The sequence below is a fragment of the Oncorhynchus kisutch genome, linkage group LG12, assembly GCF_002021735.2.
Source record: "Oncorhynchus kisutch isolate 150728-3 linkage group LG12, Okis_V2, whole genome shotgun sequence".
NCBI classification, from domain to species: Eukaryota; Metazoa; Chordata; class Actinopteri; order Salmoniformes; family Salmonidae; genus Oncorhynchus; species Oncorhynchus kisutch.
This window is the reverse complement of record NC_034185.2, coordinates 3,185,857-3,198,475: the sequence shown is the minus strand read 5'-3', so window position 1 is coordinate 3,198,475 and position 12,619 is coordinate 3,185,857. Positions and strand designations below refer to the sequence as shown.

Sequence of the window (12,619 nt, the reverse complement as noted above, 5' to 3'; positions counted from 1 at the left end):
GCTACAGTAATGTAGTGATATCTACCAAATCAAATTCAAATCAAATCAAATTTATTTATATAGCCCTTCGTACATCAGCTGATATCTCAAAGTGCTGTACAGAAACCCAGCCTAAAACCCCAAACAGCAAGCAATGCAGGTGTAGAAGCACGGTGGCTAGGAAAAACTCCCTAGAAAGGCCAAAACCTAGGAAGAAACCTAGAGAGGAACCAGGCTATGTGGGGTGGCCAGTCCTCTTCTGGCTGTGCCGGGTGGAGATTATAACAGAACATGGCCAAGATGTTCAAATGTTCATAAATGACCAGCATGGTTGTATAATAATAAGGCAGAACAGTTGAAACTGGAGCAGCAGCACAGTCAGATGGACTGGGGACAGCAAGGAGTCATCATGTCAGGTAGTCCTGGGGCATGGTCCTAGGGCTCAGGTCCTCCGAGAGAGAGAAAAAAAAGAGAGAATTAGAGAGAGCATATGTGGGGTGGCCAGTCCTCTTCTGGCTGTGCCGGGTGGAGATTAAAACAGAACATGGCCAAGATGTTCAAATGTTCATAAATGATCAGCATGTTCGAATAATAAGAAGGCAGAACAGTTGAAACTGGAGCAGCAGCACGGCCAGGTGGACTGGGGACAGCAAGGAGTCATCATGTCAGGTAATCCTGGGGCATGGTCCTAGGGCTCAGGTCCTCCGAGAGAGAGAAGGAGAGAATTAGAGAACGCACACTTAGATTCACATAGGACACCGAATAGGACAGGAGAAGTACTCCAGATATAACAAACTGACCCTAGCCCCCCGACACACAAACTACTGCAGCATAAATACTGGAGGCTGAGACAGGAGGGGTCAGGAGACACTGTGGACCCATCCGAGGACACCCCCGGACAGGGCCAAACAGGAAGGATATAACCCCACCCACTTTGCCAAAGCACAGCCCCCACACCACTAGAGGGATATCTTCAACCACCAACTTACCATCCTGAGACAGGGCCGAGTATAGCCCACAAAGATCTCCGCCATTGCACAACCCAAGGGGGGGCGCCAACCCAGACAGGATGACCACATCAGTGAATCAACCCACTCAGGTGACGCACCCCTTCCAGGGACGGCATGAGAGAGCCCCAGCAAGCCAGTGACTCAGCCCCTGTAATAGGGTTAGAGGCAGAGAATCCCAGTGGAAAGAGGGGAACCGGCCAGGCAGAGACAGCAAGGGCGGTTCGTTTCTCCAGAGCCTTTCCGTTCACCTTCACACTCCTGGGCCAGACTACACTCAATCATAGGACCTACTGAAGAGATGAGTCTTCTGTAAAGACTTAAAGGTTGAGACCGAGTTTGCGTCTCTGACATGGCTAGGCAGACCATTCCATAAAAATGGAGCTCTATAGGAGAAAGCCCTGCCTCCAGCTGTTTGCTTAGAAATTCTAGGGACAATTAGGAGGCCTGCGTCTTGTGACCGCAGCGTACGTGTAGGTATGTACGGCAGGACCAAATCAGAGAGATAGGTAGGAGCAAGCCCATGTAATGCTTTGTAGGTTAGCAGTAAAACCTTGAAATCAGCCCTTGCTTTGACTGAACACACACAACCCTTTACAGACAGAACACAGCTACAGTAATGTAGTGATATCTACCACAACCCTTTATTTATTTAACACACTCTTAAGTAACAGTATTTAACACACTTTGAATTACTGTTTTAGGGTAGATTGGTCTGCACGCAGGCAACTTGATATTATTTATCAGTTCTCGTTGCCTAGTGATGGACGTTAGTCGCGCGTCAGAAGCGGCATTCCTTTACCTATATAACTCTCTCTCTCATGTAAAATATCCTTTCATATCTCCAATCTCGAAATGCCTTAGCCGATGTGCTTTCAAGGCGCCGCATTCCATTATGTCTGAGAAGGTAATCGATACAGGCTACCGGTAACCTACTGTCTTTCCATATTTAGCCTAGGAGACAAAAACACTTCCACCCACTCAGCAACAAATAGTAGACTACCAAGACGGACCAGATGATATATCTGTATCACAGTGACATTGGTGACATGAATAAGCTAGGCTATTCTACTCACAACAGACCGAAGACTGAACACACACACACAACAGACCGAGGACTGAACACACACAACAGACCGAGGACTGAACACACACAACAGACCGAGGACTGAACACACACACACACAACAGACCGAGGACTGAACACACACAACAGACCGAGGACTGAACACACACACACACAACAGACCGAGGACTGAACACACACACACACAACAGACTGAGGACTGAACACACACACACACAACAGACCGAGGACTGAACACACACACACACAACAGATTGAGGACTGAACACACACACACACACAACAGACCGAGGACTGAACACACACACAACAGACCGAGGACTGAACACACACAACAGACCGAGGACTGAACACACACACACAACAGGCCGAAGACTGAACACACACACACACACACACAACAGACCGAGGACTGAACACACACACACACAACAGACCGAGGACTGAACACACACACACAACAGACCGAGGACTGAACACACACACACACAACAGACCGAGGACTGAACACACACACACACACAACAGACCGAGGACTGAACACACACACACACACAACAGACCGAGGACTGAACACACACACACACACAACAGACCGAGGACTGAACACACACAAACACAACAGACCGAGGACTGAACACACACACACACACACAACAGGCCGAAGACTGAACACACACAACAGACCGAAGACTGAACACACACACACACACACACACACACAACAGACCGAGGACTGAACACACACAAACACAACAGACCGAGGACTGAACACACACACACACACACAACAGGCCGAAGACTGAACACACACAACAGACCGAAGACTGAACACACACACACACACACACACACACAACAGACCGAAGACTGAACACACACACACACACACAACAGACCGAAGACTGAACACACACACACACACACACACACACAACAGACCGAAGACTGAAGTCATCATTAGTCATTAGTCCAGAGAAAGAGCAGTGCAGTGTGAGAGACAGGAGGGCAGAACCATATCTGATATCTTGTTAATCTGCACCATGTCTTCATGGTATAATAATCATCATAATAATAATTATAATATAATAATCATCATAATTCACCAAGTAGCTTAAAGTTTGCCTCTTTCTCTCTGGTTGTATTTAAATGACACAAATTCCCACAGGCTTTTTGTATTCCTTATGGATCCCCATCTAGTTCCTGCAAAGGCAGCAGCTACTCTTCCTGGGGTCCAAACACATTAACCTCTTGAAGCAAGGGGGCAGTATTTTGATGTTTGGATAAAAAACATTCCCAAAGTAAACTGCCTATTTCTCAGGCCCAGAAGCTAGAATAAGCAATATAATTAGGATAGATTAGGATCGGAAACACTCTAAAGTCTCCAAAACTGTCAAAATATTGTCTGTGAGTATAACAGAACTGATATTGCAGGTGAAAACCTGAGGAAAATCCAACCAGGAAGTGCTGTTAACCTGAAACCTCCCTGTTCCATTGTATGCCTTCCCTCCATTTAAAGGGATATCAACCAGATTCCTTTCCCTATGGCTTCCACATGGTGTGAACAGTCTTCAGACATATTTTCAGGCTTTTATTCTGAAAAATGAGCGAGAATGGTCACATCGCGTAAATTGATAGCTGTGTGTACCCAGAGTTTTGCACGAGCAGCTTGGAGCAGACCTTTTCTCTCTCTCTCCTATTGAAAAAGCTACCGTCCGGTTGAAATATTATCAATTATTCATTGTAAAAATAACCTGAGGATTGATTATAAAAAAACGTTGACATATTTCTACGCACTTTACGGATACTATTTGGAATTTTCGTCTGCCCGTTGTGACCGCACGAGCCTCCGGATTACTGAACAAAACGCGCCAACCAAATGGAGGTTTTTGGATATAAAAATTATCTTTTATGGAACAAAACATACATTTATTGTGTAACTGGGAGTCTCATGAAGGCAAACATACGAACATCATCAAAGGTAAGCGATTAATTTTTCGTGACCAATCTACTTTGCTGCTAGCTGTTTGTAATGTTTTGTCTGCTGAGAGAGATGTCCTAACATAAACGCTTGGTTTGCTTTCACTGTAAAGCTTTTTTGAAATCCGACACGCCAGGTGGATTAACAAGCTAAGCTGTGTTTTGGTATATTGCACTTGTGATTTCATAAATTAAATATATTTTAATTTGGCGCTCTGCAATTCAGAGGGTGTTGATGAAAATGATCCCGCTAACGGGATGGGTGCGCCAAGAGGTTTTAACTGGCAGCTTCATTAAATAGTACCCGCAAAACACCAGTCTCAACGTCAACAGTGAAGAGGAGACTCCGGGATGCTGGTCTTCTAGGCAGAGTTCCTCTGTCCAGTCTCAACGTCAACAGTGAAGAGGCGACTCCGGGATGCTGGCCTTCTAGGCAGAGTTGCAATGAATAAGCCATATTTCAGACTGGCCAATAAAGATTAAGAAAGAACACAGACACTGGACAGAGAAACTTTTTCTTTGCAACTCTGCCTAGAAGGCCAGCATCCCGGAGTCGCCTCTTCACTGTTGACGTCGAGCCTGGTGTTTTGCGGGTACTATTTAATGAAGCTGCCAGTTGAGGACTTGTGAGGTGTCTGTTTCTCAAACTAGACACTCTAATGTACTTGTCCTCTTGTTCAGTTGTGCACCGGGGCCTCCCACTCTTCTTTCTATTCTGGTTAGGGCCAGTTTGCGCTGTTCTGTGAAGGGAGTAGTACACAGCGATGTACGAGATCTTCAGTGTCTTGGCAATTTCTCACATGGAAAAGCCTTCATTTCTCAGAACAAGAATAGACTGACGAGTTTCAGAAGAAAGTTCTTTGTTTCTGGACATTTTGAGCCTGTAATCGAACCCCAGACGCTGATGCTCCAGATACTCAACTAGTCTAAAGGCCAGTTTTATTGCTTCTTTAATCAGAACAACAGTTTTCTGCTGTGCTAACATAATTGCAAAAGGGTTTTATAATGATAAACTTGGATTAGCTAACACAACGTGCCATTGGAACACAGGAGTGATGGTTGCTGATAATGGGCCTCTGTATGCCTATGTAGATATTCCATTAAAAATCAGTCGTTTCCAGCTACAACAGTCATTTACAACACTAACAATGTCTACAGTGTATTTCTGATCAATTTGATGTTATTTTAATGGACAAAAAAATTAGCTTTTCTTTCAATAACAAGGACATTTCTAAGTAACCCCAAACTTTTGAACAGTAGTGTAGGTTAGGCTGTTACTCCTCACAGTTCCAGGGCTGGTCACAGGGAAGATTGATTGGCTGCTCTGTGTGGGTGGCTGGCTGCTCTGCGTGGTTGGCTGGCTGCTCTGCGTGGTTGGCTGGCTGCTCTGCGTGGTTGGCTGGCTGCTCTGCGTGGTTGGCTGGCTGCTCTGCGTGGTTGGCTGGCTGCTCTGCGTGGTTGGCTGGCTGCTCTGCGTGGTTGGCTGGCTGTTCTGCGTGGTTGGCTGGCTGCTCTGCGTGGTTGGCTGGCTGCTCTGCGTGGTTGGCTGGCTGCTCTGCGTGGTTGGCTGGCTGCTCTGCGTGGTTGGCTGGCTGCTCTGCGTGGTTGGCTGGCTGCTCTGCGTGGTTGGCTGGCTGCTCTGCGTGGTTGGCTGGCTGCTCTGCGTGGTTGGCTGACTGCTCTGCGTGGTTGGCTGGCTGCTCTGCGTGGTTGGCTGGCTGCTCTGCGTGGTTGGCTGGCTGCTCTGCGTGGTTGGCTGGCTGCTCTGCGTGGTTGGCTGGCTGCTCTGCGTGGCTGGCTGGCTGCTCTGCGTGGCTGGCTGGCTGCTCTGCGTGGCTGGCTGGCTGCTCTGCGTGGTTGGCTGGCTGCTCTGCGTGGCTGGCTGGCTGCTCTGCGTGGCTGGCTGGCTGCTCTGCGTGGCTGGCTGGCTGCTCTGTGTGGCTGGCTGGCTGCTCTGCGTGGTTGGCTGGCTGCTCTGCGTGGCTGGCTGGCTGCTCTGCGTGGTTGGCTGGCTGCTCTGCGTGGTTGGCTGGCTGCTCTGCGTGGCTGGCTGGCTGCTCTGCGTGGCTGGCTGGCTGCTCTGTGTGGCTGGCTGGCTGCTCTGCGTGGCTGGCTGGCTGCTCTGTGTGGCTGGCTGGCTGCTCTGTGTGGCTGGCTGGCTGCTCTGTGTGGCTGGCTGGCTGCTCTGTGTGGCTGGCTGGCTGCTCTGTGTGGCTGGCTGGCTGCTCTGTGTGGCTGGCTGGCTGCTCTGCGTGGCTGGCTGGCTGCTCTGCGTGGCTGGCTGGCTGCTCTGTGTGGCTGGCTGGCTGCTCTGTGTGGCTGGCTGGCTGCTCTGTGTGGCTGGCTGCTCTGTGTGGCTGGCTGGCTGCTCTGTGTGGCTGGCTGGCTGCTCTGTGTGGCTGGCTGGCTGCTCTGTGTGTTGTCGTGACGTTAATGTCATGAAATGTTAAAATGTTTTTTTATTTTTTATATAAATTAATTGTTTTATTTTTTAAATTGATTAATCATGTAACAATTAACTTATTAGGAATTTGGGGACCACGGGAAGAGTTGCCGTCTCCTGAATTGAACTCTAAACATACACAGATCTTTTACATCAATTAGTCACTTCTCATTATTACCTCATCGGTCTCATTCTGAACGCCACATCATGAACGTCACATCAACGCCACATCATCGTTGGATCCTTCAGAATATTCAGTACTACACATTGATTGGATAATGTATTTACTAACAAGCTAAATGATAAGATAACATGGGATACACACACAGTGTCGGCTATTGGTTAGATACTTAGTCCACTCGGGACTTGTTGTCGTTGTATTACCACAATATGACACTTGGAGAGGGGCGGGAGAGAGAGAGAGTCATTCATTCATACATACAGACTCCGCTCACAATAACCCTGATACCTTGCTCCGAACTGCCGCTCTTTTGGGTCAGATGTAGTCCGTGTTACTCACCGAGTTCCGCTTGGTGAGAAAGGGCCTTTTCCTCGGTCTCTGATTGTCCCCAAGGTGCCACAATGTCCTTTCTCTGAGTTGTCTGTTTACTTGCACTCTTTCTGGGAGAGGGGTCTTCTGAGGACGCCTAATCAATAATATCAACGGAAAGTCAACCTGATAAACACCGTCTTCTGCCTAATCAATAATATCAACGGAAAGTCAACCTGATAAACACCGTCTTCTGCCTAGTCAATAATATCAACGGAAAGTCAACCTGATAAACGCCGTATGAAAACTCTAAGTTACAATGTTTTTTTCCTTATAACGTCTTCACGCAACTTTTAATGACATCACAAAATATACATACATTTTCCATATTTCATCATTCATAAAACCCCCTCTCCCCCCTCTCCCTCTCTGCGGGAGAGAGCGAGCCCTGTAGTGCTGATCCTCTGTAACCTGATCCTTTGGATCCTCACAGGAGAGTCATGACAGTGGTTGAAGTCATGAAGCACTCTACTAGCCGATCAATACACTTCCCTCTGATAGTCAACCAGTCAGCTGATCAATACAACACTTCCCTCTGATAGTCAACCAGTCAGCCGATCAATACACTTCCCTCTGATAGTCAACCAGTCAGCCGATCAATACTCTGATAGTCAACCAGTCAGCCGATCAATACTCTGATAGTCAACCAGTCAGCTGATCAATACTCTGATAGTCAACCAGTCAGCTGATCAATACTCTGATAGTCAACCAGTCAGCTGATCAATACTCTGATAGTCAACCAGTCAGCCGATCAATACTCTGATAGCCAACCAGTCAGCTGATCAATACTCTGATAGTCAACCAGTCAGCTGATCAATACTCTGATAGTCAACCAGTCAGCCGATCAATACTCTGATAGTCAACCAGTCAGCTGATCAATACACTTCCCTCTGATAGTCAACCAGTCAGCTGATCAATACACTTCCCTCTGATAGTCAACCAGTCAGCCGATCAATACTCTGATAGTCAACCAGTCAGCTGATCAATACTCTGATAGTCAACCAGTCAGCCGATCAATACTCTGATAGTCAACCAGTCAGCCGATCAATACTCTGATAGTCAACCAGTCAGCTGATCAATACACTTCCCTCTGATAGTCAACCAGTCAGCTGATCAATACTCTGATAGTCAACCAGTCAGCCGATCAATACTCTGATAGTCAACCAGTCAGCTGATCAATACTCTGATTGATAGTCAACCAGTCAGCTGATCAATACAACACTTCCCTCTGATAGTCAACCAGTCAGCTGATCAATACAACACTTCCCAGCTGACCGCTGTGTGTCTGTCTGTCCCCAGTCTCTGACTCTCAGACCAAAGCAGAGGAGAGGAGATGGTCGGGTCAGACCCAGTCCTCCACCCCGACTGTAACATTATCACCTACTCCCAGCAACAATGCTGCTAACAAACCAGGTGACCTTTAACCTTCTCCTTTTCTATCTTCCTTTTATCACCTCTTCCTTATCTGTCTGTCTGTGTGTCTATCCCTCTTCCTGTCTGTCTCTGTCTCTCTCTGTGTCTATCCCTCTTTCTGTCTGTCTGTGTGTCTATCCCTCTTTCTGTGTGTCTCTGTCTGTGTGTCTATCCCTCTTTCTGTGTGTCTGTCTGTCTGTGTGTCTATCCCTCTTTCTGTGTGTGTGTGTGTGTACAGTTGGAAACTTAGATCTGGAGTGTGTGTTCCCTTCTCTAAACGTTGTGTTTATGTTACAGAGCCGTTGGTCCTCAAGATTGACGAGCGACAGAGACTGGCCCGGGAGCGTCGAGAGGAGAGGGAGAAACAGACCGGTGTGTATCCTGCAAACTGTGTGTGATCGTCTGTTGGGGGAGGGGGGGACTATAAACACACCCAGAGGCCTGGAGCAGCTGTCTGAATCGTCAGCTGTGGGTCATGTGACTAGGCTTTAGTCCTGAACAACACAAAGACAATCCCTCTCTGCTAGGCACACACACGCACGCCAAAACATCCCGTTCACAGTCGTCGGCCCCCACACACAACCCCATGACCCCCTTTATGTAACCTGGGTACCATGGTAACAGGGGGCAGTGAACCTTCACTACAACATACCACATTCCCTTAGTCATGTAGAGAGGAGCTACACTACAACATACCACATTGCCTTAGTCATGTAGAGAGGAGCTACACTACAACATACCACATTCCCTTAGTCATGTAGAGAGAGAGGAGCTACACTACAACATACCACATTCCCTTAGTCATGTAGAGAGAGAGGAGCTACGCTACAACATACCACATTCCCTTAGTCATGTAGAGAGGAGCTACACTACAACATACCACATTCCCTTAGTCATGTAGAGAGAGAGAAGCTACACTACAACATACCACATTCCCTTAGTCATGTAGAGAGAGAGAAGCTACACTACAACATACCACATTCCCTTAGTCATGTAGAGAGAGAGGAGCTACACTACAACATACCACATTCCCTTAGTCATGTAGAGAGAGAGAAGCTACACTACAACATACCACATTCCCTTAGTCATGTAGAGAGAGGAGCTACACTACAACATACCACATTCCCTTAGTCATGTAGAGAGGAGCTACACTACAACATACCACATTCCCTTAGTCATGTAGAGAGAGAGAGAAGCTACACTACAACATACCACATTCCCTTAGTCATGTAGAGAGAGAGAAGCTACACTACAACATACCACATTCCCTTAGTCATGTAGAGAGGAGCTACACTACAACATACCACATTCCCTTAGTCATGTAGAGAGAGAGGAGCTACACTACAACATACCACATTCCCTTAGTCATGTAGAGAGGAGCTACACTACAACATACCACATTCCCTTAGTCATGTAGAGAGAGGAGCTACACTACAACATACCACATTCCCTTAGTCATGTAGAGAGGAGCTACACTACAACATACCACATTCCCTTAGTCATGTAGAGAGAGAGAGGAGCTACACTACAGCATACCACATTCCCTTAGTCATGTAGAGAGGAGCTACACTACAACATACCACATTCCCTTAGTCATGTAGAGAGAGAGGAGCTACACTACAACATACCACATTCCCTTAGTCATGTAGAGAGGAGCTACACTACAACATACCACATTCCCTTAGTCATGTAGAGAGAGGAGCTACATTACAACATACCACATTCCCTTAGTCATGTAGAGAGAGAGAAGCTACACTACAACATACCACATTCCCTTAGTCATGTAGAGAGAGAGAGGAGCTACACTACAGCATACCACATTCCCTTAGTCATGTAGAGAGGAGCTACACTACAGCATACCACATTCCCTTAGTCATGTAGAGAGAGAGGAGCTACACTACAACATACCACATTCCCTTAGTCATGTAGAGAGAGAGGAGCTACACTACAACATACCACATTCCCTTAGTCATGTAGAGAGAGAGAAGCTACACTACAACATACCACATTCCCTTAGTCATGTAGAGAGAGAGGAGCTACACTACAACATACCACATTCCCTTAGTCATGTAGAGAGAGAGGAGCTACACTACAGCATACCACATTCCCTTAGTCATGTAGAGAGGAGCTACACTACAACATACCACATTCCCTTAGTCATGTAGAGAGAGAGGAGCTACACTACAACATACCACATTCCCTTAGTCATGTAGAGAGGAGCTACACTACAACATACCACATTCCCTTAGTCATGTAGAGAGAGGAGCTACATTACAACATACCACATTCCCTTAGTCATGTAGAGAGAGAGAAGCTACACTACAACATACCACATTCCCTTAGTCATGTAGAGAGAGAGAGGAGCTACACTACAGCATACCACATTCCCTTAGTCATGTAGAGAGGAGCTACACTACAGCATACCACATTCCCTTAGTCATGTAGAGAGAGAGGAGCTACACTACAACATACCACATTCCCTTAGTCATGTAGAGAGAGAGGAGCTACACTACAACATACCACATTCCCTTAGTCATGTAGAGAGAGAGAAGCTACACTACAACATACCACATTCCCTTAGTCATGTAGAGAGAGAGGAGCTACACTACAACATACCACATTCCCTTAGTCATGTAGAGAGAGAGGAGCTACACTACAGCATACCACATTCCCTTAGTCATGTAGAGAGGAGCTACACTACAACATACCACATTCCCTTAGTCATGTAGAGAGAGAGAGAAGCTACACTACAACATACCACATTCCCTTAGTCATGTAGAGAGAGAGAGAAGCTACACTACAACATACCACATTCCCTTAGTCATGTAGAGAGAGAGGAGCTACACTACAGCATACCACATTCCCTTAGTCATGTAGAGAGAGAGGAGCTACACTACAGCATACCACATTCCCTTAGTCATGTAGAGAGGAGCTACACTACAACATACCACATTCCCTTAGTCATGTAGAGAGAGAGAGAAGCTACACTACAACATACCACATTCCCTTAGTCATGTAGAGAGAGAGGAGCTACACTACAACATACCACATTCCCTTAGTCATGTAGAGAGGAGCTACACTACAACATACCACATTCCCTTAGTCATGTAGAGAGAGAGAGAAGCTACACTACAACATACCACATTCCCTTAGTCATGTAGAGAGAGAGAAGCTACACTACAACATACCACATTCCCTTAGTCATGTAGAGAGAGAGGAGCTACACTACAACATACCACATTCCCTTAGTCATGTAGAGAGGAGCTACACTACAACATACCACATTCCCTTAGTCATGTAGAGAGAGAGAGAAGCTACACTACTACATCAGACTCTTGTCTACTACCTGACCCCCAACACCAAGCCTTACTGTGTGTCAGCTGCCAGGGAGGCTGTGTGGCAGGAGAGGGAGGAGAGGGCCAGACACTACTATGACAAACACCTGGAGGAGAGGAAGAGGAAGATGGAGGAACAGAGGAGGAAGGAGGACAGGAGACGATCTGCTGTGGAGGAGAAGAGAAGACAGAACCTGGAGGAGGAGAAGGTGAGGGACACACTACACACACTATACACACACACACACACACTACACACACTATACACACTACACACACTACACACACTGAATATACTATACACACACACACACACACTACACACACTACACACACTATACACACACACACACACACACACACACACTACACACACTGAATATACTATACACACACACACACACACTATACACACACACACACACACTACACACACTGAATATACTATACACACTGTACACTGTACACGCACTCTACACACACTGTACACTCTACACACACTGTACACTGTACACTCACTCTACACACACTGTACACACTACACACACTGTACACACACTACACACACCACACATTGAATACACTAGACACACACTACACACACTGAATACACTGGACACTGTGGTGTCTCAACAGTGAAGAGGTGACTCTGGGATGCTGGCCTTCTAGGCAGAGTTCCCCTGTCCAGTCTCAACGTCAACAGTGAAGAGGTGACTCTGGGATGCTGGCCTTCTAGGCAGAGTTCCCCTGTCCAGTCTCAACGTCAACAGTGAAGAGGTGACTCTGGGATGCTGGCCTGGAACTCTGCCTAGAAGGCCAGCATCC

At 46.9% G+C, this 12,619-nt stretch overlaps 1 protein-coding gene across 1 annotated transcript in view; it reads left to right on the top strand.

The window, feature by feature from the left end:
• Window positions 1–12,619, top strand: part of LOC109882542 (ensconsin) — a 70,645-nt gene that overhangs the window by 18,182 nt on the left and 39,844 nt on the right. The window contains exons 2-4 of the mRNA XM_031836726.1: window positions 8,346–8,459; window positions 8,757–8,831; window positions 11,840–12,003. Coding sequence (XP_031692586.1) covers window positions 8,346–8,459; window positions 8,757–8,831; window positions 11,840–12,003 — 353 coding nt within the window. The remainder of the gene's footprint in view (window positions 1–8,345; window positions 8,460–8,756; window positions 8,832–11,839; window positions 12,004–12,619) is intronic.